The sequence below is a fragment of the Felis catus genome, chromosome X, assembly GCF_018350175.1.
Source record: "Felis catus isolate Fca126 chromosome X, F.catus_Fca126_mat1.0, whole genome shotgun sequence".
In the NCBI taxonomy this organism is placed as follows: domain Eukaryota; kingdom Metazoa; phylum Chordata; class Mammalia; order Carnivora; family Felidae; genus Felis; species Felis catus.
The window spans coordinates 81,037,630-81,064,497 of record NC_058386.1 but is presented as its reverse complement, the minus strand read 5'-3'; the positions used below and the strand labels follow the sequence as shown (position 1 = coordinate 81,064,497).

General features: G+C 38.3%; 1 protein-coding gene across 4 annotated transcripts; it reads left to right on the top strand.

The window, feature by feature from the left end:
• Positions 1-8,224: 8,224 nt before the first annotated feature.
• TAF7L (TATA-box binding protein associated factor 7 like) lies at positions 8,225-26,868 on the top strand. 4 transcript variants are annotated; one of them, XR_006593124.1, is made up of 14 exons: positions 8,225-8,508; positions 12,189-12,256; positions 13,064-13,142; positions 14,645-14,778; positions 15,468-15,594; positions 15,829-15,884; positions 18,951-18,992; positions 19,790-19,937; positions 20,282-20,395; positions 20,820-21,047; positions 21,244-21,356; positions 22,521-22,580; positions 25,401-25,493; positions 26,012-26,868. XR_006593124.1 is itself a non-coding variant. In XM_023249144.2 (13 exons), the coding sequence occupies exons 1-13, from the start codon at positions 8,253-8,255 to the stop codon at positions 26,054-26,056; spliced, it is 1,470 nt and encodes a 489-aa protein (XP_023104912.1). In that variant the 5' UTR covers positions 8,225-8,252; the 3' UTR covers positions 26,057-26,868. The 4 variants fall into 4 exon arrangements, 3 of the variants coding, with proteins under 3 accessions (XP_023104912.1, XP_044906918.1, XP_019679633.1); XM_023249144.2 differs by lacking the exon at positions 25,401-25,493; XM_019824074.3 differs by lacking the exons at positions 8,225-8,508; positions 25,401-25,493 and adding an exon at positions 9,097-9,243.

The following is a 26,868-nucleotide window of genomic DNA, read 5'->3' as shown; positions in this document are numbered from 1 at the left end:
ATTCTAAATCTGACTGTGATCTCTGAAAAAAAAAACTTGTTTTTTATATGAGCATGGGGTTAAATAGAATTCCAGTAGGTTATAAACTGAAGAGTGGTTACTGAATATTAGTTCAACCTACAAGAACCATTCCTTCAAGTATGTATGACTACCATGACCTAAGGGAAGGCAGAAAAATTATTAATTGTCAATTCTAGAACACTAATATAATAAAGTAATAATGCAACTGTTTATCTTTTTCTTTGGGTGAAAAAAACAATTAAAAAATCTAACTGTTCTTTATGAGCTTTAGTAAGGAGCTTGGACTTTTTTCCTATGACATTCATGAAACTTCTTTTATTCTATTTATGAAACAGGATATTTACCTGTTTTTGAAAAAGCTTGATTTTTTTCTGATTATAAAATTACCCTGCATGTTAACTGAAAAATAAGATAAAATACAGACAAGTAAAAAGAAGAAAATGTGTTAATGGAAAGAAAAGCAAGAGGGAGAGAAGAAAAACTAGCCTTTTTAATTTTTTAAATTAGTTTTTTTAAGTTTATTTATCTATTTTTAGTAATCTCTACACCCAATGTGGGGCTCAAACTCATGACCACAAGTTCACGAGTTGCATGTTCTCCCAACTGAGCCAGCCAGATGCCCCTAAATAATCTTAAAAAAATTTTTAATGTTTATTTATTTTTGAGAGAGAGAGACCGAGAGTGCAAGTGGGGAAGAGGAAAACAGAGAGGGAGAGACAGAATCTTTAATAATAATAATAATCTTTTAATAATCTTTTTTTTAAATGCTCTTTTTTACAAAAATTAGATTGCTCTAATAGAAGTGTTGTTGGTCATTTTAATATGTCCTATCTTCTTTAAGATAAATCTTACTCCAATGAAAATGCTGGAGCTGAGAGCCAACACTAGGCCAATGTAGAAGTCAGAATGGTCAGACACTGTCTCCTTCCAGCAATGATTCTCTGGTGGGATAAAATACCGGGATGGGCAATTTGTCCAGATACAAAAAATTTCTGTGTTTGAGTGACATCAGCAAAAATTATGGAGTAGGAAACTGCAAAAGTTCTTCCTTTCATAAAAGCAGGAAATAAATTGTCACTGTCAAAATCAACTTTATAAAAACTCTGGAAGATAATAAACAGTTTATAGCAACTATTCTTGCCAAGTGACATTACCAAAAGTTGCAGACTAAGGAACTCCTGGGTTCTATCTCTCCATGAAAACAACTAACTAGATGGTAAAAACTGTCACCTTTTGCAGAACTCTGGAATGTAGTACAAAAAAACACAAATCTTACAACAAGTAGGGGAAAGTTTAATGAAAAAGAAGTGGCTATGTTGCAGTAAAAGAGTGCAGTAGTGTTTCTGATGACCTGCCTACCAACTTCTCACTCCCCAGGTCAGCGGCAGCCATGAAGACAACATCCTGCACTCCTGGCACAGGTTGATACCACCAGAGGGAGCAATATGGACCTTATTCTCAAAGATTGTGGTTGTGTGTTTCAACCTGACTAGTGACTCCCTCAAGGACTGGCATAAGGACCTGCCTTTATTTCACCTGACTCTGAGCATTCCCAGGGCTTCTGGGTAGCTTTTGCCAAAAGCATTTAAAGGCAAAATATTGTCTGGAGCAGCCTGGGAAAGGGATAATAATCAGGACAACCAATAGATAGCCTGAAAATCCTGGGAAAGAAGAGGCTATGAAAGAAAATATGTGAGAGAATAAGAGCTTTTAACAGCTCTCATGTATACTGGGAAATTTAGAAAGCCACATGCATGCCCAGAGCTGCACATATGCTCAGAAAAGACCTGAGAAGACCTAAGCTTTCACTTCTAGCTGACCTTCAGGATTTGTGCAAGCAAGAATTGAAGGCTAAAGCAGAGTTATAGATGGGTTTGGCTAATCTTTGAAGGGGTCCCCCAACACAAAGTCAGTCTGCAAAAATTGGGAGAGTACTTTTTTTCTTTCTCTTTTTTCTCTTCTGGTTTTCTTTCCCTGGCTCCAGGCATTTGAGGACATCTGTCAAAATACTAGTTGACCACTAAGCTAATGGGATACAAATGTCACTGGCCATATTACAGAATAGACACTTTACAAAAATAGTTTAGAAAAGTCATTAAACAAATAAACAACAACCTACACTAGGAAGCAAAAAACAAACCCTGGGGTGTGGAGAGAATAATATTTCAAGGGTTGCCATATTATAATATTCAGAACAACCAGTTTTCAACAAAAATTACAAGGCATGCAAAAAAAGTAGAAAGTATGGCCCATACGGCCCATGGGGCACCTGGGTGACTCAGTCGGTTGAGTGTCTGATTTTGGCTCAGGTCATGATCTAGCAGTTCATGAGTTCAAGCCCCACATCGGGATCACTACTGTCAGAGCAGAGCCCACTTCGGATCCTCTGTTCTGCTCTCTCTGCCCTCCCCTGCTCACGCTCTCTCTCAAAAATAAATAAAACATTAAAAATAAATAAATAAGATAGTATGGTCATTCACAGGTAAAAAGAAATTAATGGAAACTTCCTGAAGAACTTCCTGAAGAGACATTGGATTTACTAGGAAAGACTTTAAATCAACTGTCTTAAATATGTCCAAAGAGCTAAAGGAAGCCAAGAGCAAAGAACTATAGGAAACCAGTAGAACAATATCATACCAAATAGAGAATATCAATAGAGATAGAATTTATAAAAAGGAACCAAAAAAGAAATTCTGGAGTTGAAAAGTACAATAACTGAAATAAAAAATTTCCCTTGAGGAGAGAGTTTTGAGGAAGATTTGGGCAAGCAGAAGAAAGAGTCAATGAAATTGGAGATAGATCAATCCAGATTATCTGAGGAGCAGGAAGAAAAAAGAATGAAGAAAAATTAATAGAGACTCAGAAACTGGTGGGACACTATCAATCATATTAACATATACATAATGGGATTTCCAGAGGGAGAGATGAGAGAGAAAGAGGGAATAAAGAATATTTGAAGAAATAATGGCTGGGGTGCCTGGGTGGCCCAGTCGGTTAAGCATTTAACTTCGGCTCACGGTTCATGAGTTCAAGCCCTGCATCAGGCTCTGCGCTGTCAGAGCAGCTTCAGATCCTCTGTCTTCTTCTTTCTCTGCCCCTCCCCTGTGTGCACATGTGCGCACTCTCTCTCAAAAATAAATATTTTTTAAAAAAGAAAAAAAAGATAATGGCCAATAACTTCCCATATTTGATGAAATACATGAATCCACACACCAAGAAGTTGACAAACTCCAAGCAGGATAAACTAAAGAGACCCTCACTGAGATCTATTATAGTCAAATGGTCAAAAGCAAAAGAGAGAATTTCGAAGGCATAAAGGAAGAAGTGACTCATAATGTACATGAAAGCCTCAGTATGATTAATAGCCTATTTGTCTTCAGAAGTCATGGAGGCCAGAAAGCAATGGGCTCACATATTCAAAGTGATGAAAGAAAAAATCTTGTCAAGCAAGAATTCTGTATCTGTCAAACTACCCTTCAAAAATTAAGTAGAAATTAAGACATTGCCAGATAAAAAACTGGTTTGTTACTAGTAGACCTACAAGAAATGCTACAGAGTCCTTCAGGCTGCAATGAAGGGACACCAGACAGTAACGCAAAGGCATAGGATGAAATAAGAACAATGCAAAGGGATATACAGGGGCAAATTTAAAAGCCAGAATTATCATATTTTTGGGTTGTAACTCCTCTTTTCATCTTCTACAATATTTAAAAAAGAAACACATAATAATTATTATAAATCTATGTTATTGAACACACAATGTATAAAGGTGTAATATGTAACATTAATAACATTAAAGGGGAGAACAGAGTTATAAATAAAGTAGCATTTTTTACACAGTTAAAGTCAAGTTGGTATCAATTAAAATGAGATTTTTTATAATTTTAGGATGTTATATGTAACATCCATACTAACATGTTACCTGTGGTAACCACTGAGAAAATATCTATAGAATATAAGCAAAAAGAAATGAGAAGGGAACCAAAACCTGTCACCACAAAAATCAACTAAACACAAAGGGAAATCAGGGACAACGAAACTGTAAGACATGTAGAAAATAAATAGCAAAATGTCAGAGGCCTTCCTTAATAGAAATTATTTTAAATGCAAATGGTTGAATTCTTCAATCAAAAAGGCAGAAAGATTGGCAGAATAAATAACTATTGGGCCAAAGAAGAAATCATAAGGAAAGTTAGAAAATTACTTGAGAACAATGAAAGTGAAAACACAACATAAGAAAACTTCTAGGATGGAGCAGAAGCAGTGCTAACAGGGAAAGTTGTAGCTATAAACACTTACATTTAAAAATAAGAGAATGGGGCACCTGGGTGTCTCAGTCAGTTAAGCATCTGACTTTGCTTAGGTCATGATCTCACAGTTCGTGAGTTCAAGCCCCACGTCAGGCTCCAGGCTGACAGCTTGGAGCCTGGAGCCTGCTCTGGTGTTTGTGTCTCCCCTTCTCTCTGCCCCTTGCCCGCTCACTCTCTCTCAAAAATAAATAAACGTTAAAAAATTAAAAAAAAAGAGGCATCTTAAATCAACAACCTTACTTTTTGCTATAAGAAACAAGAAAAATAAAACAAACTAAACCTAAAGCCAACAGAAGGAAGGAAATAATAGAGATTAGAGCAGAAATCAATAAAATAGAGAATAAAAATAGAGAAAATCAATAAAACCAAGAGTAGATTCTTTGAAAATATCAACGAAATTGAGAAACCTTTAGCTAGACTAAAACAAAAAGAGAGAAGACTTAAATTAATAACACCAGAAAAGAGATCAGGGACATCACTGTCAATTTTACAGAAATAAAAAGGATTATAAGAGAATACTATTAACAATTGTACATCAGCAATTTGGACAACCTAGATGAAATGGGAAAATTCCTAGAAACACACAAATACTGAAAATGAATTATAAAGAAATAGAAAATCTCAACAGATCTATTACCAATAAGGAGATTAAGTCAGCATCAAAAACTTCCCAACAAAGAAAAACTTAGTGAGATGGCTTTACTGATTAATGCTATCAAACATTAAACATATTACTGCCTACATTTCTCAAACTATTCTAAAACATATGAGCAGAAAATACTTCCCAACTCACAGTATGAGCAAAGTGAATGAAGCCAGATACAAAAGGATGAATGCTATATGATTCTACTTATATGATGTACCTAGAATAGGCAAATTCATAGAAACAGAAAATGGAATAGAAGTTACCAGGAGCTAGGAGGAACAGAAAATGGGGAATTACTGTACATCTAATTGTGTAGGGGAAGTCTATGTAAACAAAGACACAGTTAGAGTGAAGGGACCTGGGCTTAAATTATGTATTGGCTTTGCCATTTACTACATGTGTGACATGGGTCAAGTTAATTAACTTTTTCAAATCTCAGTTTACTTATCTGGAAAAAACCCAGGATCACAGTCACACCAAACTCACAGAGCAATTGTGAGGGTTAAATAATACATACAAAGCACTTAACAAAGAGCTTAGCATCTAAATAAGTGCTCAATGAATGTTAGCTATAATTAACCTTAGGATGGTTTCTGGCACATAACTCCATACATTTCTGTTGAAGGAATACATGCAACTGCATATTTGCTATAATAATGAAATTGATCGGAGCCACAGTTAGGGGAGGGGATGGGGTCCAGAAGAACTTTTTGGAAAGACAGCAACATGGCAGAACAGAGCCCAGAAATATAGTCTGTATGTATTTGACAATATGATAGTATGCATATGACAGGTTATCTGTACATCAGTGCTACTTGTTGGATCACCCTTTTCCCAGGAAGAGAAACCACAATTTTCATGTCCTTTTCCTTCTTGCACATTTCATCCGATTCTTCCTTAAGAAGGGGCTGGAAATCTGGCAATAAAGGAAAAAATTACATATATGTATGCTTGTATCTTAGGGGTAATTTTTGCCTCCTTCCACAAAACTCTTACCATATTTTCAACATGTAATAAATATTTAAAATCAAGTCTGGCACATGAGATTCTCAAGTAACATTTGTTGGAAGATCAAATTTATACCTGAACAGTTACTATATTCCCTTACTCTACCTACAGGGATGCTCGCTGTGACACTTCTGTCAGAGTACTATTTTTATTTATTATTTATATCTCACTCTTTTAATATTTTTAAAGTAATTTCTACACTCAAATGTGGGGCTCAAACAACCCCCAAGATCAAGAGGTGTATTATCTACTGACTGAGCCAGTCAGGTGCCCTTCTGATTCTCTTTTTAAGAAAAAGAGGGGTGCCTTGGCTGGCTGAGTCTGTAGGACGTGTGACTCTTGATCCCCAGGTTGTGAGTTCAAGCCCCATGTTAGGTGTAGAGATTAGTTTAAAAAAGAAATAAATAAAAAATAAAGAATGTTTTTAAGCAGGTTTCAGTGTTACAAGATAAAAATAGGGAATTGGGAGAGAATATCGTTATTTAATATAACAGAAAGAACAGCATATGCCAATAAAGTTCACAGTTGGTAGCAGGAAAGAACATCCAATGGAAAAAAGACAGCCTCTTTAACAAATGGTGCTGGGAGAACTGGGCAGCAACATGCAGAAGGTTGAAACTAGACCACTTTCTCACACCATTCACAAAAATAAACTCAAAATGGATAAAGGACCTAAATGTGAGACAGGAAACCATCAAAACCTTAGAGGAGAAAGCAGGAAAAGACCTCTCTGACCTCAGCCGTAGCAATCTCTTACTCGACACATCCCCAAAGGCAAGGGAATTAAAAGCAAAAGTGAATTACTGGGACCTTATGAAGATAAAAAGCTTCTGCACAGCAAAGGAAACAACCACCAAAACTAAAAGGCAACCAACGGAATGGGAAAAGATATTTGCAAATGACATATCGGACAAAGGGCTAGTATCCAAAATCTATAAAGAGCTCACCAAACTCCACACCCGAAAAACAAATAACCCAGTGAAGAAATGGGCAGAAAACATGAATAGACACTTCTCTAAAGAAGACATCCGGATGGCCAACAGGCACATGAAAAGATGTTCAGCATCGCTCCTTATCAGGGAAATACAAATCAAAACCACACTCAGGTATCACCTCACGCCAGTCAGAGTGGCCAAAATGAACAAATCAGGAGACTATAGATGCTGGAGAGGATGTGGAGAAACGGGAACCCTCTTGCACCGTTGGTGGGAATGCAAATTGGTGCAGCCGCTCTGGAAAGCAGTGTGGAGGTTCCTCAGAAAATTAAAAATAGACCTACCCTATGACCCAGCAATAGCACTGCTAGGAATTTATCCAAGGGATACAGGAGTACTGATGCATACGGCCACTTGTACCCCAATGTTCATAGCAGCACTCTCAACAATAGCCAAATTATGGAAAGAGCCTAAATGTCCATCAACTGATGAATGGATAAAGAAATTGTGGTTTATATACACAATGGAATATTACGTGGCAATGAGAAAAAATGAAATATGGCCTTTTGTAGCAACGTGGATGGAACTGGAGAGTGTGATGCTAAGTGAAATAAGCCATACAGAGAAAGACAGATACCATATGGTTTCACTCTTATGTGGATCCTGAGAAACTTAACAGGAACCCATGGGGGAGGGGAAGAAAAATAAATAAATAAATAAATAAATAAAGTTCACAGTTGGTAGATTTGGGTTGCAAAATAGGTTCTGAGCTTCCTAGCAGCCATCACAAGGAAAGTTAATTAAATAATTCACATGGTCTGTATGATTCAAAAAATAATTACTCAGCTATTTCAGTTACTGAAAATGGAAGTTTTCCTTTGAGTTATTAAAGAATTATTTTTTAATATAAATGCCTTTAAGAACATACTACACTACATGAAAAAATGAGTTTCATTGGTCAATTTTGTATTTCAACCCTTAATGTAAAGATCAGCAGATGGATTCCAAAAGGGATCAAAACAGTTTTGTCTAGGTCTGAAACTCCGATAATTCAGCTTCACGGATATGATTTTTTTAAAAAAAATCTTGTATCCAGAAGAAATTATTGTACAATAGTCTTCCAAACATATTTGTCTCTTACAATTCGGTTTAGATCCATATTAGGAAGTAGAGATTTCACAGCTACCATCTCTAACCGGGACCCGTAATGTCTCTAATATTATCCCTATGTCTTTAAGGAGGATACCTTTGACATCATTTTATGAAAGTTCTGGAACCTCCAAGGTCACATGACTGAACGGGAAGCCATTTTACAATCTCCACGGGTCGACCATGGAGTACAGTGAGGAGGAGCCTCCCAATTCTTTGGAAAGTGATTCAACACCAACAGCTTCCACATCAGAAGTAACGGGCTCACAAGATCCCCAAATTCCTGAAGACAGCGGAGCTGAATACTTTGGCGACCTGGGGGCCGAAACTGCCACCAATGAAGGCACCCAAACTTCTGCCGATGGCACCCAAGCCGATGTCGATGGCGGCACCGACATTGCTGCCAAAACTCCTGAGGAAAACTTACTGGAAGGGACAGGTAAGTGGGGTTAAATTTTTTTTTTCCCTCACAAGTTAAGAGAATTCTTTGGGGGAAGTGAACTACTAGAAGTCTCTTTGGACTGAGACTCCCTTCAGGAGAAATAATCGGTGTTACATGTGTCCCTGTCCAAAAGATGTACTCTAGTGACTCTCTTGAGGAACAGGGAAAGGCTAATTATGTAAGAGTAGTTTGGGCGCGGATTGTAGTTATTTAATGGTTTTGCGTGGCGGCCTCTTTGTCACCAGGCGAGGTCGCCTCGCTAAGGGACAAATCTAGCCAACTTAACGGATTCGAAGAGCAACTGAATGTGCCACCCTTTTTACAAATATCACTGCGCACCAGTAACACTCCCGCGGCCTCCCTGAAGGTCGCCCCCCTGTAAAAGGAATTGGTTTTGAAACTATGCTCGGCAAGGTTCCCCCACCCCCACCCCCACACTGCGCTGCGCTCAGCGCCTTTCAAACCTTCCAGCTCCGCACGCGGTAAACTGGCCGCTGCTTCGAGGCCAAACGCCGGTCGGGTCGGGGGCCAGGTCGCGGAGGCGTGGCTAGGCGGGGAGGGGCGGCGCGCGCGGCTCCTACCTGTCGCCACGCCGTCGGCCCGCAGCCCGCCTCCACGCCCGCCGCCCGGGAGCCCACTCACGCCCCCTCCGGAACCCGTCCCCCACCCCCACTCCGGGGAACAGTGTCTGCGCAGCCTTTCCGGTCCTGGCGTAAATCAACGGAGGAGCGGGTGAGTCAGGAGGTCAGAGGGCTCCCGGGCGGGTCAGCGCCCAGCTCCCGCGCACCGGACTTCCTTATCCAGCCCGCCTGGACGGCGAGGCGCGAAGGCTTGGGGCCCCTTGGTCCCACGGGAGGTTTTCCAGGGAAATTGGATCAAAGCCTAGGAGCTGGACTCTTCCTTGGAAGCTTAGCGCTCCTGGGATAAGGATGAAGTGGTCATTGCCTCATATTGCAGCCAGTGGCTATGAACTTGAGAAAATACCAATTTAGGCTTGTGCTGACTTGTGCTGCCTGGAGCATGCTGTTAGGCACCCTCCAGCTAGCTATAATTCTAATTCCAATCCTGATTCCGCTGAAACAAGATGGAGCTGGGGGTGGAGAGTGGTCCTGTTTAGTTTAATTACTTATTAAAGAGTGCTTGTCTGAAAAAAAAAATGGATGCCTTTTAAAAAAAATAAATACAATACAACCGGTTCATTGGGTAGATGAAAGTAACAAATTTTAAAAATAACTAAGACTCATTTCAACTGGGGTTGTCCACCTTCTCTGAAATAGTTTCAATTCTTACATTCTTTCCTTTATATTGAGAGGAGTTGCCAGTAAGGCATTGAAATGAACAAAATACCCTAGTCTTAGTTCTGAAAAATCTAAAAGTTATTTCTGATCTGATAAAATCTTGCTTAGCAGCTAGTTCTTCAAATAATCTGCATTTCTGCTCCCAACCTTGTGTTTGCAACTGTCCGTTCTGTTAGGCAATGTGCCCAGCCCCAAGGTTTTTATTTAATTTACTTTATTTTAATTAAATTTTTGCTATGTTCACATTTAGATTTTGTATCTGTGTGTGTATGTGTGTGTGTATCTGTGTGTGTGTGTGTGTGTGTGTGTGTGTATCTGTATGAAGCAGGAAGAAAATAAATGACTATCACAAATAATCAATCTCTCTCCTCTCATCCTGGGTGTCTCCTTTTCTGCTGCTGACCTCTCTTGCTTTCTATGCCTTTCTGGTGGTTTCTGAAGTCATACTAAAGGACTGGTGAATGATTTCACCATAATAGGGTCTCAGACTCACTTTTATGTGTTTTTAAAAAGGGTTGCAATTCTTTTAAGTGAGATTCAAATGGTTTACAGAGTATTAGGGAGCTGTGGTTAACTGGAGATTTTAATCTAATTAAAAATACAAGATTTTATAACTTGGTATGTAGCATAATGTCCTTAGAACATAGGAAGATCTTGTCTATTTTCATATATGTATATTGCTTTCTTTCTACCTTTTGAGAAAAAAAATTTCCTCAGAAGTGTGAGCCCTAAAACGCAACGTGCAAGCCACTACAGATATTTCCCAAATAGCTGGAAAATAAGATTAAAAATAAAAATCAACTTGGATGGGATTATTCACTTTACAGAAGGTTTTTTTTTTAATTTTTTAAATTAAAAAAAATTTTAACGTTTTATTTATTTTTGAGACAGGGAGAGACAGAGCATGAACAGGGGAGGGTCAGAGAGAGGGAGACACAGAATCCAAAACAGGCTCCAGGCTCTGAGCTGTCAGCACAGAGCCTGACGCGGGGCTCGAACTCACGGACCGCGAGATCAGGACCTGAGCCAAAGTTGGCTGCTTAACCGACTGAGCCACCCAGGCGCCTCCAGGTTTTTTTTTTAAATAAAGGGATCCATCTTAGAATTCCTTTAAATAACTTCTTAGGGGTATTTCAAGTAAGTGGTAGTTGTGCGGATTAAATAAAATAATAGACCTAATGCACTCTATGAAGTGCCTGCCATATAGAATGTACACAGTGAATGTTAATAATGAATAAATTAAATTGGATTTTATGATCTATCGTATCACCCCTTCAAGAAAGTGCCCATTCCATGAACCTAAGTGTACTCATATAGATAGCCTCGCCGTAAGAACTGGACTCCTAACTTTTAAACAAAATAGTTCAGAATTGTTGATGCTGACTTTAGAGTCATAGAACCTGCCTGCTCTCTCATGGGCTTAATTCATACCAATCCATTAAGGTGAATGAAATATTAAAAATTAAGCTCTTTTTTCCTTCAAATCATTATAGAACACTTGTGCCAGTGGTTTTGGTTGATTCTGGACTTTGGCACTCTTCCCTGCAGAGGCATGTAGTTTGCTTCGGTAGCCATCATAGCGCTGATGAATTGTAGTCCTTTTCCTTAGAGTCTAGCAATATCATTAAGAAGACTAGGGGTGCCTGGGTGGCTCAGTCTGTTAAACGTCCAACTTCAGCTCGGGTCATGATCTCATGGCCTGTGAGTTTGAGCCCTACATCGGGCTCTGTGCTGATAGCTTGGAACCTGGAGCTTGCTTCGGATTCTGTGTCTCCCTCTCTCTCTGCCCCTCACCTGCTCATGCTCTGTCTCTCTCTGTCTCTCAAAAATAAATAAATGTTTGGGGCGCCTGGGTGGCGCAGTCGGTTAAGTGTCCGACTTCAGCCAGGTCACGATCTCGCGGTCCCTGAGTTCGAGCCCCGCGTCGGACTCTGGGCTGATGGCTCAGAGCCTGGAGCCTGTTTCTGATTCTGTGTCTCCCTCTCTCTCTGCCCCTCCCCCATTCATGCTCTGTCTCTCTCTGTCCCAAAAATAAATAAACGCTGAAAAAAAATGTAAAAAATAAATAAATGTTAAAAAATTAAAAAAAAAAAAAGACTACATCATGTTCCATAACAACTTTACTTCTTTTGTTATCATGTAATTTGGGCTATCCTTGGAAAGTCTACATATATTGGAAGGGAGATCAAGTGACTTTTAGAAATAATCAAGTTATGTCAAGTAAGGTACTTCAGAGCTGTACACACATCGTTTCAGTGAGGGTTGTGGGCAAGATCTTGTGTAATGTAACTAGTACTACCAGAAGTGGTTAGCAGAGGGGCAAGATGAGTTTTTGGTCACTTGCTATTTTGTGTTTGCTTTCATGAACTCAAAAACAAGAGATGAGTAAAAGCCAGGATGAACCTCCTCAGGAACTTGAGAACCAGTTTATATTGCGTCTCCCACTGGTAAGAAACCCTTGTATCTCAGACCACATATCTTCAGTGCATATGTATTAGCTCTGCTTGGATTCTGTAGCATTTCTATTTAAGGTAGGCTATAAAAATTAAGAACATTTGTTTCCCAGGAATCACGTTTTATTAAACAGTCCTATTCTAGTGTGTACTCTTTTAGCAGAATTCTTTCATCCTGTACATGCCAACTATCATGTGGGTTGATTTCCTAGCAAAGGGCTGTGACAGTGAGGGATCCAGTGACTTACCGGAGGTGCTAACAGCCTGTTCACTGAACAGCCATGATAAGACTCCTTTTAAATCCTTTCTGTCACCTCAAAAGGGGCAGTGAAAGGGACCATCACTATTTCCTCAAATTCATCACCATGCAAGGCTGTTGAAGCTCATCTGAACATTGTGTTAGGGTCTCTTCCCCCATTGATACCTGCATTCAAGTAGTATTTAGTCTAAGAATGTTGTATTAAGGACGGCCTTCAGAAAGATATTTCCCCAATTAGGGCTAATTGTATACCCAGTAAACTGCAGCTAAGCCTTTACTTAGCAACTACAACTGAAGGGCAGCAGTAAGAGGCAGGAATGTAGGGCTTGAAGAAGGCATTAACTGTAGCTACTAAAAACCAACAATGAGATTAGAGTCAGCCTCATCCTAACTTGACTTAGCACACCATATGTCATGGTACATGACACTGTTCCTAACATTTGGGAGATTTAAGGTTTTATTTAAGGGAGGACTGTAACACATCTATTAGCAGCCAAGTAGACAATTCATCCTTCTGATTTTTCAATCTACCTCCTTTTTAGGAACATGCATTTACTGTCAGGAAGATGGTACATTCTGGAAGTGTTGCCATGAAGGATAAACTAAAAATTGACTTATCTTGTAAGTAGTAAATACCCGTCTACCATACATTGAACAGTTAATTTATTAAGGGATTGCTATGTGCCAGACACTATACTATATACTAAGGATGAGACAAAGAGCAGAATATGGTCTCTGCCTTGAAGACCCTAAGAGAGGCTTAAGTCACTCTCATATCTTCTTTTTGAGGAAAGGAAGTAGAAATTATGTAATTTGAGGTAATTATTGTACTGTGTATAAGGAAGAATTGGCGGGAGGTCAACGGTGAGATTTGTATACTTCTGTTTGTCTCTTACATACAAACTTTGTGATTTCTGACTGTCCGGGGTAATGATAAATGAATGTCCTGTACTTTTTTTTTTATAAGAGTGACATATATTTCTCTCTTTTGAATAATATTTATTAGGATTTTTTAAATACAGAGAAGTATATAAAGAAGAAAATTTAAAATGGCTTATAATCCCATCACTCAGGTAGCCCTTATTGACATTTTAAAAAAGGTAATACAAGTTCATGGTTAGAAAATTTAAATATAACCAGAAGAAGACAGGAAATAATAAAGATTAGAGCAGAAATTAATGCTATCGAAACCAAAACAAACAAACAAACAAACAAACAAACAAACCCAGAACAGATATATGAAACCAGAAGCTGGTTCTTTGAAAGAATCAACAAAATTGATAAACCACTAACCAGTTTGATCAAAAAGGAAAAACAAAATTTAAATATAAAAGTTCAAAAAGAGGAGTGAAACTCTCCTTGCAGTGCCCCAACATTAATGCCAAAGATAACTAATAATAATTGTTTCTCCTTGTTTCCTTACAGACAGAATTTTTATTCATGATACCAACATTTAAATCCCCTACATCTTTCAAGTTAATTGAAAGAATTAAAGCACCATGTCCATCATATTTCTGCATTTTTATTTTTTCACTTAATATTAGAAGATTGTACTTGAATCCTCTTGTGTTAAGGGACGAGCAAAAGCTAGAGACACCTGGGCAGGATTCAGAGTTGTCAGCATATGAATATATATATTCCTACAGTGTATGGATATTGTGTAGAATCTTATCTTGGTGAAGCTAACTAGAGATTATAACTTCAGATATACTAGCACCTTTCTGGGATCACCCCTTCCTTCACTTGACCCTTTGAAAATACCCATGTACAGTGACATAATTGAGTGCTTCTAATGGGGTCAAAATGAATGGGGTTGAAAGAATGGAGTTTGCCTTTCAGGATGAGAATGAAACATTCGCCACTTCATCCACATTTAGTTCACAATGATTACAAAGAGACTTAGCTACTTTTGATCCAGTAAACTGAGAAAAAAGAGCTCCATATACCCTGCCTTCTTTTCACTGGGAAGTTACCAATTACATACACAATTCTAGCATTATGAGAAATAGTAGGTTTTGCTGAAAGACTGGCCTGTCCCACTTAAGTCTTCGTCACTTAAACCCCAGAATGCTTAAGAGTACATTGGGAAGATGTTGGATTTAATTTTTCCTGCCTCTCTTCAGCTGATGGACGTCATGCAGTTGTTGATGTAGAAGATGTCTCACTAACTGCTAAGCTGGTTGATTTGCCTTGCATTATCGGAAGCCTGAAAACTCTTGATAAAAAAACTTTTTATAAGACAGCAGATATTTCTCAGGTATGGATGAGTTTTCTTAATCTACTAGTTCTTACATCCTTTGAGGAATCCCTTTCTCCCTACTTTTCTCTTTCTTTCAGTAGTCCTTTCCACTTGGTGAATGGCTGCTTATCATTTCTAATTCGCAGCTCAATTGCACAGGAAAACAGTGTCATGTTCTGGTTTGGTATTTGATCCATAACTTTTGACTTTTATCCAGATAGCTTTTATATAAAAAAAGGTTCAGGTTTGCCATTTATGATGATTGTCATCTGAAAAAAAAAATGAGGATCTGGGATCTTCTTCTGAACTTTCTGCTAAAGCAAGATGCTGTTAATTCTGGAGATTTATATTTGTTTTTTTCATCATCTCAACTGTTGATTTCTTGTTTGCCTTCTAAATCAAAATACTAAGATATATTTGTTATTAACATATTCCCTCTGAAGTGGTAAGTACTTGAGCTAAAAACAAACAAATAAAAACAAAATCTAGAATCCATATACAGTGTTGCAGAGACCGACAGAGAAAGAGAGACAGAATTAATATGCATGTATATGTAATACTTGGCTTTCTGGAAATGCCAAGTACTATTCTCCTTACTGCTTACTATGCTCCAGGATTTCTGGTAGTAAAAATGATCATGATTCATGATCCATCCATAATCCAGGATTCGTGACCATAGTCAACTTCTTCATCTTTGTTAAATGTAGATGCTTGTGTGCACTGCTGATGATGATCTCCACTCTTCTCCAGAAGAATCAGTTACCTCTACTGACCTTAACGCAGTCATGAAAAATGAAAAAGAGAGAGAGCAAAAATATGTCTGGAAGCATGGCAGTAAGTCACCAGCCCCTTGCTCACTTTGGCTGACTACATTTAATCTACTGAATCCTAATTACTTGTGAGCCAGGGACCTGTTACCACACTTAGGTGTTTGGTTCATTAGACATCCAGACACTCTTAAAGGAACAGGTCATGTCGTTAGCCAGTGGCTTTCTCTTTGTCAAATTCAGATAGATATGTGACTACCAACAGTCATATATACATTTCACCATGTTGAATTTATTTTAGTTACTCCACCACTTAAGAATGTCAGAAAGAAAAGGTTCCGCAAAACAACAAAAAAGGTTAGTTGCATGCTATTTCTGTGTCTACTGGGTGGATTGGAAGAGGAGTTAGTTGGGGATTAATTTGTTCACTCATTTATATGTTCAGTAAACATTGATTATGAGCTAAATGCCAGGCACTGTGCGGTAGCAGTTGGGAGTATATAGTGAACAGAAACAGACCTGATCATTTAGGGATCTGGATGTGTCATGATTTTGAACCTTCTGCTAATGCTTTGCTTTCAATTGCAAAATCTAGTTTTAAAGTTTATTTATTTATTTTGAGAGAGACAGAGACGGTATGAATCGGGTAGGGACAGAGAGAAAGGGAGAGAGAGAGAATCCCAACCAGGCTCCACATTGCCAGCACAGAGCCCAGTGTGGGGCTCGAATCCACGAAACCATGAGATCATTACCTGAGCCGAAACCAAGAGTTGGAGGCTTCCACCCAGGTGCCCTGCAAAATCTAGTTTTAAAGTGAACCCATCTAGAACCTGAGACTTGGAAATTGTGGTTCTATTCCTAGCCTTACCTCCAATTTGTAGAATCTTGGGCAAGCTACAGGAATATTGTAGCTTGTCTGCTTTTTTTAATTAACTTTTTAAAAAAATGTTTTCGTATTTTGAGAGAGAGAGAGAGGGAGCACATGTGTGTATGCTGGGGAGGGGTTGGGCAGAGAGAGAGAGAGAGAGAGAGAGAGAGAGAGAGAATCCCAAGCAGGCTCCACACTGTCAGCACAGAGCCCTACTCGGGACCCAATTTCACAAACCCCATGAGATCGTGACCTGAGCTGATACCAAGAATCAGATGCTTAACCAACTGAGCCACCCAGGCGCCCCTATAATTAACTTTTTATTTTGAAATAATTGTAGGTTCACATGCAGTTGTAAGAAATAAAAGAGAGATGCTATGTACCCTTTATCCAGTTTTCCCCATTGTAATTTTTTGCAAAACTATAGTACAATATCACAAACAGGAAATTGACATTATCACAATTCGCCAATCTTACTCAAATTTCTCCAGTTTTACTTATACTTGTGTGTGTGTATGTGTGCATGTAGTTCTATGCAGTTTTTTCCCATGTGTATGTTCATGTATCCATCTACACAGTCAAAATACTGTGCAGTTTTGTTACCACAAGGATCCCTCATCTTGACCTTTTATGGTCACATTTACCTCCCTCCTACCCCACCCCTCGGTCTCTAACCCCTGGCCAACACTAATATGTTCTCCATCTCTGTAGTGTTGTCAGTTTGAGAATGTCATATAAATGGACTCATACAATGTGTAACATTTAATGCTGGCTTTTTCCCCCCACTAACCATAATTCCCTTAAGATCCATGCAAGTTGTTGCATGTATCAGTACTTCATTCCTGTGATTGCTGAGTAGTATTCCAGGGTATGCACATACCCCAGCTTGTTTAACTGTTCACCCACTGAAGGACGTCTGGGTTGTTTTCAGTTTTTTACCATTATAAATAAAGCTACATGCAGGTTTTTGTGTCAACATAAGTATTCATTTCTTTGGGATAAATGTGCAGGGGTGCTATTTCTGGGTCATATGGTACTTGAATGTTCAATTTTATGAGAAACTACCGTTCTGTTTGCAAAGTGGCTATAACATGATATCTTCCCAGTAGACTGTACCTGTGATCCACTTACTCTAAGTCCCCACCAGAATTAGGTGTTTGTCACTCTTTTTTATTTTAGCCATCTGATAGATGTGTAGTAACCTTGTTGTGGTATTAATTTGCATTTCCCTGATAGCTAATGATGTTGAACATCTCATGTGTTTTTTTTTTTATTTTGCCATCCATATATCCACTTCAGTGAAGTGTCTGTTCATGCCCTTTGCCTGTTTCCTAAGTGGATTTATTTATTGTTCAGTTTTAAGAGTTCTTTTAATATTCCAAATATTAGTCTTTTGTCAGATATGTAGAAATTTGCAAATATTTTCTCCTAGTCTGTAGCTTGTCTTTTCCTCTTCTCCACAGGATCTTTCAAAGAGCAAAGGTTTTTTGTTTGATTAAGTCCAACTTACAGATTTTTCCTTTTTTTAATTTTTAGGAGAGAGAGATAGAAAGTTAGTGGGGGAGGGGCAGAGAGCGAGGGAGACAGAGAATCCCAAGCTCTGCACCGTCAGCGCAGAGCCCAATGTAGGACTCAAACCCACGAACCATGAGGTCATGACCTCAGCTGAAATCAAGAGCCAGTCACTTAACTGGCTGACCCACCCAGCTACCCCTACCATATCTTCTCTATCCATTCATTCATCGATTAACACTTGGGCTCCTTCCATATTTGGCCACCTAGGTGCCCCTATAGATACTTCCTTTTAAGGATCTTTCCTTTGTGTCAAGTTTAAGAACTCTTTGCCTAGCCCAGATCCTGAAGATTTTCTCTTATTTTTTTCTAAAAGTTTTACATTTTACATATAGACCTGAAATCCATTTTTGAGCTAATTTTTGTAAAAAATGTGGTGTTTAGTTCAAGGGTTTTTTTTTTTTTTTTGCCTTTGCATATCCAGTTGCCCCAGCACCATTTATTAAAAAGACTCTCCTTCCTCCATTGTATTGTTTTTTGCACCTTGTCAAAATCAGCTGGGCATTTTTGTGTGTGTCTGTTTCAGGGTTCCCTATTCTGTTCCATTAATCTGTGTGTTGATCCTTCTACTGATATCACAGTGTAGCTATATAATAAATGTTGAAATGAGGAAGACTGTTCTCATTTTATTTTTGTCAAGATTTTTTTAGTCATTCTAGAGCCTGTACCTTTCCATATAATTTTTTTTTGTAAGTTTGAAGTTTAGAACAAATTTTCTATGTCTATAAAAACCTTGTTGGAATTTTGGTAGGAATTGCATTGAACCTATATATCAATTTGGGGATAATTGACAGCTTTACTATGTTGAATCTTTCACTCCATGAACACAGTTGCCTTGGCTTTTATACTGTCAGTCAACAGTACTTATTGAGTGCCTACTAAATGTAAAACTAAATTAAGAATAATTTTAGAATTCTTTAAGCTTTAGTGAAGTAGAACAGTTGTAATAATAACTTCATTGTTTATTGTGTTTTATTTCATAGCTCACTGATTTCAAACAGATTGAAGAAATCAGCTTTCCTGAGGTAGAGCTATCATTATATAACTTTATTGTTTACCCTTAGTGTGTTTTATTTCATAGCTCATTACTTTAAGGCAAATCAAAGAAATCAAAAAGGTTACTTTTTGGCCTTCCTTCTCCTCTCTAACTGCCACTGCCATACAGGTACACTAAATTGGTTCACTTAAAAATGGATTCATTGTTTAATGCCTGATAACTCCTAGAGGAAAAGATATAATTTGGCCAGTGACTTTGAATTCTAATCTGCTTTTTTCTCTGATACTTATTTTAAGAGACATTTTTTGAAAGCCAGTATTCACTTTTACCAGCAGTTGTTTGCAATTGCTTATTCCCCCTCAAAGTTCTAATTTCTATTTGTAGCATGACGAATTGGTTGCTGTGGAGATAATTGTCTAAAATTGGATTTAAGGGAGAACATGTAGCTAAGACCCAGTTTTTATAGGAAAATCTTTAATAATAAAGATGTGGAAAAGTGAACTTTGGGAATTTGGATCTTTAAGCCAAATTACTTTTAAATAACAAGTAAGGAATTGTAGTTGTTTGCCAGTATGGGTCAGGGCCAATAATTAATAACTGAGACCTAAGGGTTGTGCTTCTGAGAGAAGTCTTTAACACGGAGTTGCAGATCGAAAAGATTAAATGTCTCAAGTTAATTTGTTTGAATGGGAAAAAAAAATAAGCTTACCATACAGAAACCTAGAGCCTGGTCAAAGATTTCTTCATAAATAGCATTACTTAAAGTAGAAATTGATTTGGATGGATATTAAAGAGACCTAATTATTTGAATTCATTTGTATGTAGGAGCAGGGCATTCCTGCAAAACACAGGGTGTTAAATGACATTACTGATATCCCCCCTTCCCCTGCTTTGGTTCAATACATTGAATCTCCTGATGTGGAAAAGGAAGTGAAAAGACTACTGTGTTCAGATGCTGAAGCTCTCAGTGCTCGTATCCTTTTATACTAAATATTTTCCTTGTAGCCTGTTCCGCCCCATATGTACTTGCTGACAAGCCCTCACTTCTGGTATTTGTGTACTAATTTTGGTGTGTAGAACTTCAGATTTTTGTTACAGAAATGTTACTTCCTAGCTAGGAATAGTAAATTCACACAATAGAAATGTATTTACTTGTGTAATCCAATAGGAGGTACTTCTTCATACTAGGAATCCAGATACAGATGGCCTGAAGTTGGACCAAATTAAATAGCACTTTCACTCAGAGAACCTGTTCCCTTTCAATTGTGTCTTCTCCTTTCTTTCTGCTTGTTCCTTGACCACCACCCCTCCTTTCAGGATGGGAAGTCATTGCTGAAGATGAAACCAAAGAAATAGAAAGTCAAGGCTCTATCCCAGGCTTTGCAATGTCCCCAGGAATAAGTGGCTATAAGCAGGGTCATTTCTCATCAGGTATGTTAATAAAGACAAAACAAGAGCTTCAGAGAAGGCAAGTGTTGACTGTGCAAAAGACCATTCTCCAGAGACTCACGGGCCAATCACAGAAAAAGGATGCCTTGGCCTTTCTTTCCTCTTCCTTCAGTGCTTCAGGGGTTTTAGACTGGTGTTCTAATCTCCCATCAGTCCCTGGTATCCTAAATTCCTATGGGCCCTTAAATACTCTAAATGTCTTGATCACTGAATACATGAATGAATGTTAGTGTTTTGCATTTCCTGCCATTGCCTTAGGAAGGGAAGGATCTTCCTGTGAGAAAATTATTTATAAAATTCATTGGTTGACCAGTGAATTTGAGGGAAGGAAGATAACTGCAGCTTGAGTGAGAGTCATTTGAAAAGATTCAGATAGATTCACCTTCCTCTTGCTTGAAACCAATAGAATATGGTATGTTTCGGGAGATGTTCAGTGATTCTAGTAGCAACAGTGATGATGAGGATGAGGAAGAGGATGAGGATGATGAAGAGGATGAAGAAGATGATGAAGAAGATGACTACGATGAGGATGAAGTTGAGAAAGATTATTATGAAGAGGATCTGGAAAGGGAGCTACAGGCCAAGTTCTTTGCATCTGGCCAGTATGAGGCAAAGGAAGGAGCCAGTTCAGCAGGTAAGTTATGGAGGAAAAACCAAAGAGGTGGGACAGAGTGGGTGGCATCGCTGAAGATTGACTTTAAACATGTGTTAGATGCAAGGCTAAGTTTGAGAAGTTACGGTTGAGATGTGGAGTGGAGTTTTGGTTGACTTTGATTTTGGTCCACTAGTTTGGGCCATGTTTACTTAAAATTTCTGTCTGTCTCTGTTAGTCATGGATATTCAGAAGCAGATTCATTACATGGAGAAAAAGCTCCAAGAGATTCAATGCAAAGCACAAAGACAGAGGGATCTCTTAAAGAAAGTGGAAAACCTGACACTCAAGGTAAATTCTTGTTGGCTGGGATAAAGATACCTTGATATCCTGCTTTCAAAATCCCATCTTTGTGTTTCTAACTTATATCATCCCTGTGCAGCATTCTTACTCATTTTTTGACCTAAAACAACCTCTTAGAAACCCCTAAGAAGATATAGCCCTATTTCCTTTTATCTGAGTAATTTTGATCATCTCATACAAGAATTTTTGAGAAGAGACAAGGAGACTTGAGATAATGATTACCAATACTGAGCATCTGTTATGTGAAAGGCACAAAAAGAGCTAAGTATTTTACATGTATCATCTCATTTCATCCTCATTTCATCCTTCCTGAAATACAGGTACTGTCGCTAATCTTATAGATAAGGAATTGAAATTCAAAGAGGTTAAGTAACTAGTGGTAAGACATAGATTGAATCATGTCTTGATTCAATCAAATAGTTGTTTGTACCAAAATGTATTCATTGAAGTGAAAGAAAATTAACGAAGTTCATTTTTAAATGTTATGATGCATGCCTGAACAAGAATAAATATCTTGCTTGATTTTTATTAACATATATTTCAACAAAAGGAAAGTGTATGTTTAGGCCATGTTTGCATCCTTTTTTATAGTGAGGGAAATTCTGAAGCATCTGGAAAATTCCTTGCCAGATTTTATTTTCTGGAGAGCCATAGTCATCAAAATGTAGTAACTCAACACAGAACTGTACCTATTTAGAATATTGTCCTTTACATTAACCAAGTGAGATAATAGATGTGGACATACTTTGAAAGATACAGTTGTATTGATGTTGCATGGAGGACTAGTTAGGAATAATAATATTCTGCCCTAGTGCAGGGAAATGAATGAGTCAGCACCAAATTCCAAGTCAGCTTTTTTAATAGTTCACCACAGTCAAAGGATTTGTGCTAAACTAGAAAAAGGTAACATGAAGGCATTCCAACCATTTATTTTAAGGCAAGAAAAAAATATCGTGTGTAGGTTTATAAAATCAAATCAGATGGCTCTGTACTTAGGGGATGCAGTTTTTATACTCTGAATCCTTTAAAAAGAGTGCTCTTTTGTTATGACTGACAGTTTGCTTATCAAATTATTTGCCAAACTCTTTGTCTCACTTGGTTCTCTTTTCCTTTGAGACTCAGCATTCATCATTTATACAATTTGTTTTCCAGAGTCATTTACAGTCTGTGCTGGAGCAGCTTAAGTTACAGGAAAAAGAAAAAAATGAGCAGGTGAGAAGTGTTTTCAAATCAACCAGAAAACATTTGATACAAAGAATCCCCAACCCCACCCCCAAAGTCATTTCTAGCTGTCCTTTCACAGGATCAGTAGTGACCAAATCTTCTAAATGAGGATAGCAGGTTGGAACAAGGTTTTTGTGAAAATTCACTCATTCAGCAGATACTGAATGCCTATTAAGTGAAAAGTACAAGATGTACATACCGTGGTGAATAAGACAGAGTACTTGTCCTCATGGAGATGTCTAGATGGAAGATTGACAGTGAACAAATTAACATACAAATGGAGAAGTGCAAATGGCAAAAAAAAAAGTGCTTTGAAGGAGGAAAAAACATCAGTGGTGCTATTTGACTAAAAGGAGTCCTGAATTAAATGGAATTAAATTAAAACGATGGGCCTTTCTGAGGAGGTGATACTTAAGCTTAGACCTAAAGAGTCAATCTGAGCGAAGAGGGAATGGAGAGCCTCTTGGGTGGAGCATATGACAGGTCCCCCATGGGGGAAAGAACCTGGCCTTTTTGAGGACCTCTGGGCTATATAAAGCAAGGAAGAGCATGACTTAACATAAGGTTGTAGAAGTAGGCAGAGGCCATAGTGTATGGTCCCTTGCAGGCCATGATAAGGAGGATGGGTTTTAGTCTTAAGTGCAGTGGGAAACCCTTGAAGAGTTTTAAGCTGGAGAGAGTCACATTTAATTTAAACTTTTTAAAGACCACTCTGATTCTTATCTGGAGAATGGATTATAGGGGGGGCAAGACTAGAATCAGGGAGGCCAGTTAGGAGGCTGTGTGGTAGTCTAATAAGAGAAAATGACAACCTGAACTAAGGTGGTGGCAGTGGCTATGGAAAGAATATATATATATTAACTGCAATAAAAATGTTTTTATAACCACTTTGTTGAGATATAATTCACGTACCATACATTTAAATTGTATGGTTTTAGTATTTTCACAGAATTGCACCACCATCACCACAATCAGTTTTAGAACATTTTCATCACCCAAAAAGAAACCTGTATTCAATACCAGTCATTCCCCATTTCTTCTGAATTTCTACCACTTGCCGGACCAAGGCAACCACTAATGTACCTTCTCATCTACTTTGCCTATTCTGCTTATTTTATCTAAAAGGACATATATAATGTGTGGTCTTTTGTATCTGGCTTCTTTCACTTAGTATAATGTTTTCAGAGTTAATCCATGTTGTGGCATGTATCAGTAGTTTATTCCATTTTGTGGGTGAATAATATTCTAATATTCCATGTGTGTAAGCATACACACACACCACGTTTTGTTTATCCATTCATCCATTGATGGACATTTGGATTGTTCCCACCTTTTAGCCATCATGAATAATGCTGCTACAAACACTCATATATGAGAGAATATATTTTAAAGGTAGAATGGATGGGGGTTGGGCCAGTTACTGGGTGTTGAAGGAAGTGTTAAGGATGCATGCCAGATTTCTGACTTGAACAGCTGTATTATTTCAAGCCACAAGAGAGTGAGAAGACTGAAAAGAAGGTACTGTAGGATAAGTGAGGGTCAGGTAGCTGTACAGAAGATGTATGCTGGCTTCAGTCCTATAAAATTGAGGGTAATAATCGTAAAGGAATTGGGGGCCATATGATGATGAGCTTAGCATGGGGGCTCTTGAGATAGAGACACCAACCCCCATCCCTGTTACACATACAAGCAAAGCCAGGGGAATTCTATATATTCTCTTCCACTCAGCAAATCACTTAACCAAGTACTGCTCATAAACAACCATGTGAACAATTAACACCAAATTGCTTTAGCACACACCAAACATCTTTGTTTTCATCCATGTAAATAGTATTGGGGAGTGCTATTTTCAACATGGAAATGTAGCTGTGAACTTTATTCACTCACATTCCTTTACGTTATTAGTTCATTTATAGCCTACTTGAAGCTAGGTTCTGTAGTAGGGAGCTACAAAATGCTTACAACCCAGTCTCTGCCTCCAGGTGGGAAGAGATCCATGAGAGGGACAGGAATTTAAAGGAATGAAGTCTCACTTTTGTCCATAGAGACTAGGGATGACTTCATAGAGAAATGATGTTTGGCTGGAGCCTCAAAAGGTAGAGTGGGGTTTTAATAAGGAGATAGGGAAAAGAGGGCATTCTGTATAGAAAGTAGCATGCATAGTGGCTCAGAGATGGTGATGACAGCCTAGAGTTGAGATTTTTTGTTTAGGGCATAATGAGCCACCAAAACTTTTTCACCTGGGGAGTGACTCAGGAAGATGTCTCTGCCAGCAGTATGTAGGAGAAATTGTTGAGTGGAGAGATACTAGAGGAAGATGCAAGTGATGGAATCAGAGCTTAACAATTGATTGGATTCATGGGCTCAAAAGGAGAACAAAGAGGAGTCCAAAGCCTGAGTAACTGGAAAATGGTGTGCCACTAACAGAAGACAACAGGAAGGGAATTGTTGGGGGCACAGATGGAGAAGATGATGAGATAACTTGGAAGCACGTTGAGTTAGAAGCACTTTAGAAAATGGGAGATTGGAGAGTGGCTCATGCAGAGAAATGATCATTGAAGCTGTGGGGATAGATGAGTTAGCCAGGTTGACTGTTTAGCAAGAAGTCCAAACCTGGGGAAAAACCTTCCTTTAGGGGGTGGTGAGAAAGAGAGCCCACAAAAGGGAAAGAACTGGAGCAGTCAGTGGTTGTAATCATGTCAGCACCAGAGTGTAGCCTCTAAATTACTGTAGAAGCAATTCTCATAATTTGGTAGGTGATGTGCAGCATAGGATCACTTTCTAATAATCCATTCCTTTCTTTCACAGAATGAAAATCTACACTGGTATGGAGTGACCTAAATTGAATAATACTCAAAACCAATCTCTGTCCCAAAGACAGTATACCTCTCAATGTTTTTGGTAACTTTGCCATTCCAAGTAAAATAAATAAAGAGAGAGATAGATAAATAGCTAAATAGGTAAATAAATAAATATTGGTCAGGTCTTTGGTTCAGTTTCCAAGTGTATCATAACATGGTAAGAAGCAGCAGCTAAGACTTGGTTTAAGATGCAGTGTGTTCAGTGGGACAAAAGCCTATCCCAATTGCTTTATTTTCTCACTCTTCAAATGTGGCTACAGTGATCCCTCTGTACACTCTTCACAGAAATGCAAAGTCTTATCAGAAGCATATTTAATTTTGAAGCATATTCAATTTGAAGGCTTCTTTTTAGAAGTTTGGCACAGTAAAAGCGTCATGCAGTGTTGTGCATGCATTCTTGACTGTGGCACTGTTCTTTGGAACATTGCAAGACTCAGATAACCATATAAAATACAAATTACAGTGGTTCTTTTTGGTTCATACAAGTAAATCCTAGATCAAGTAACAGAACCTAAGATTTCAGAGCAATTTTTCATATTTTTCTGCCTCTCCCTACAGCTCATTTTCCTCCGGGAACAATTGAAATCTATTTTGGAGAAGTAAGAGAGCCTTCAGCCTGGCACATGAACCTTGGATTTACTATCCAGATTGAAGACTGGATGAAATTGTACGTGTTTCTGTCCCTTTCATTGCCGTATGCGAAGTCATTTGTTATTTGTTGATCTGAAACTTTTTATGCTAGTCACATTTGAAGTTTATAGCTGTGTAGAAAGGGACAGAATATAAAAAAGTAGTAGCTACCTAAAATCCCAACTCAATATAGAACTTCCCTTCTCTTTATCAACTTGATAATTGCTTACATTGCCTCTGCTCTGTTGGTGCCATCAAATGATTCAGCCATGCTTCCCAAAGACAGTCTAGCCTGAAGGCCATACAGCTAGCTGGTTTGTGTATGTTTTCAGTTCCCTTCTTCTATTAATTTTAAATATTTCCTAAAACATGGAACAAATCATTTCTACCAAAGGCTAGGACCTCTCACAGTGAATTAAGTGCCTATCTCCCAGCAGTTAACACCAGCTTGTGTCCTGTCTTTGTTAAGGTAATAGGGGCTGCTTTCCTGCTCAGGGATGATTTCTTGCTGCTGCTATCTTTGTTCTGTTGTGTTTTTAGGGATTGTGTCTGGTTATTATTTGACAGCTAAGAGAATAGTTAGGACAGAGATGAAATTCTGAGTTGTTATCCTTATTCTGAGCCTCTTTATCCTAACCCCCATCAGAAAAGGTTAGGAAAAATCAGATGCCTGTGATGCCTGTGAAGACTCCCTTAAAAACCCTGAGTGGGTTTGTTTTTTCAGCTGTATTGTTAAAGTTTTCTGGCCTGTGTTCTTTAAGCAATAAATAAATTCTTCATTTTAA

Excerpts from the sequence above, each read along its gene's own strand:
- TAF7L (XM_023249144.2), top strand. The coding sequence starts at position 8,253 with ATGGAGTACAGTGAGGAGGAGCCTCCCAATTCTTTGGAAAGTGATTCA. Across the intron at positions 12,257-13,063 it reads TTATATTGCGTCTCCCACTG|GAACATGCATTTACTGTCAG; the intron begins GTAAGAAACCCT and ends CCTCCTTTTTAG. Across the intron at positions 21,048-21,243 it reads GGAAGGAGCCAGTTCAGCAG|TCATGGATATTCAGAAGCAG; the intron begins GTAAGTTATGGA and ends TGTCTCTGTTAG.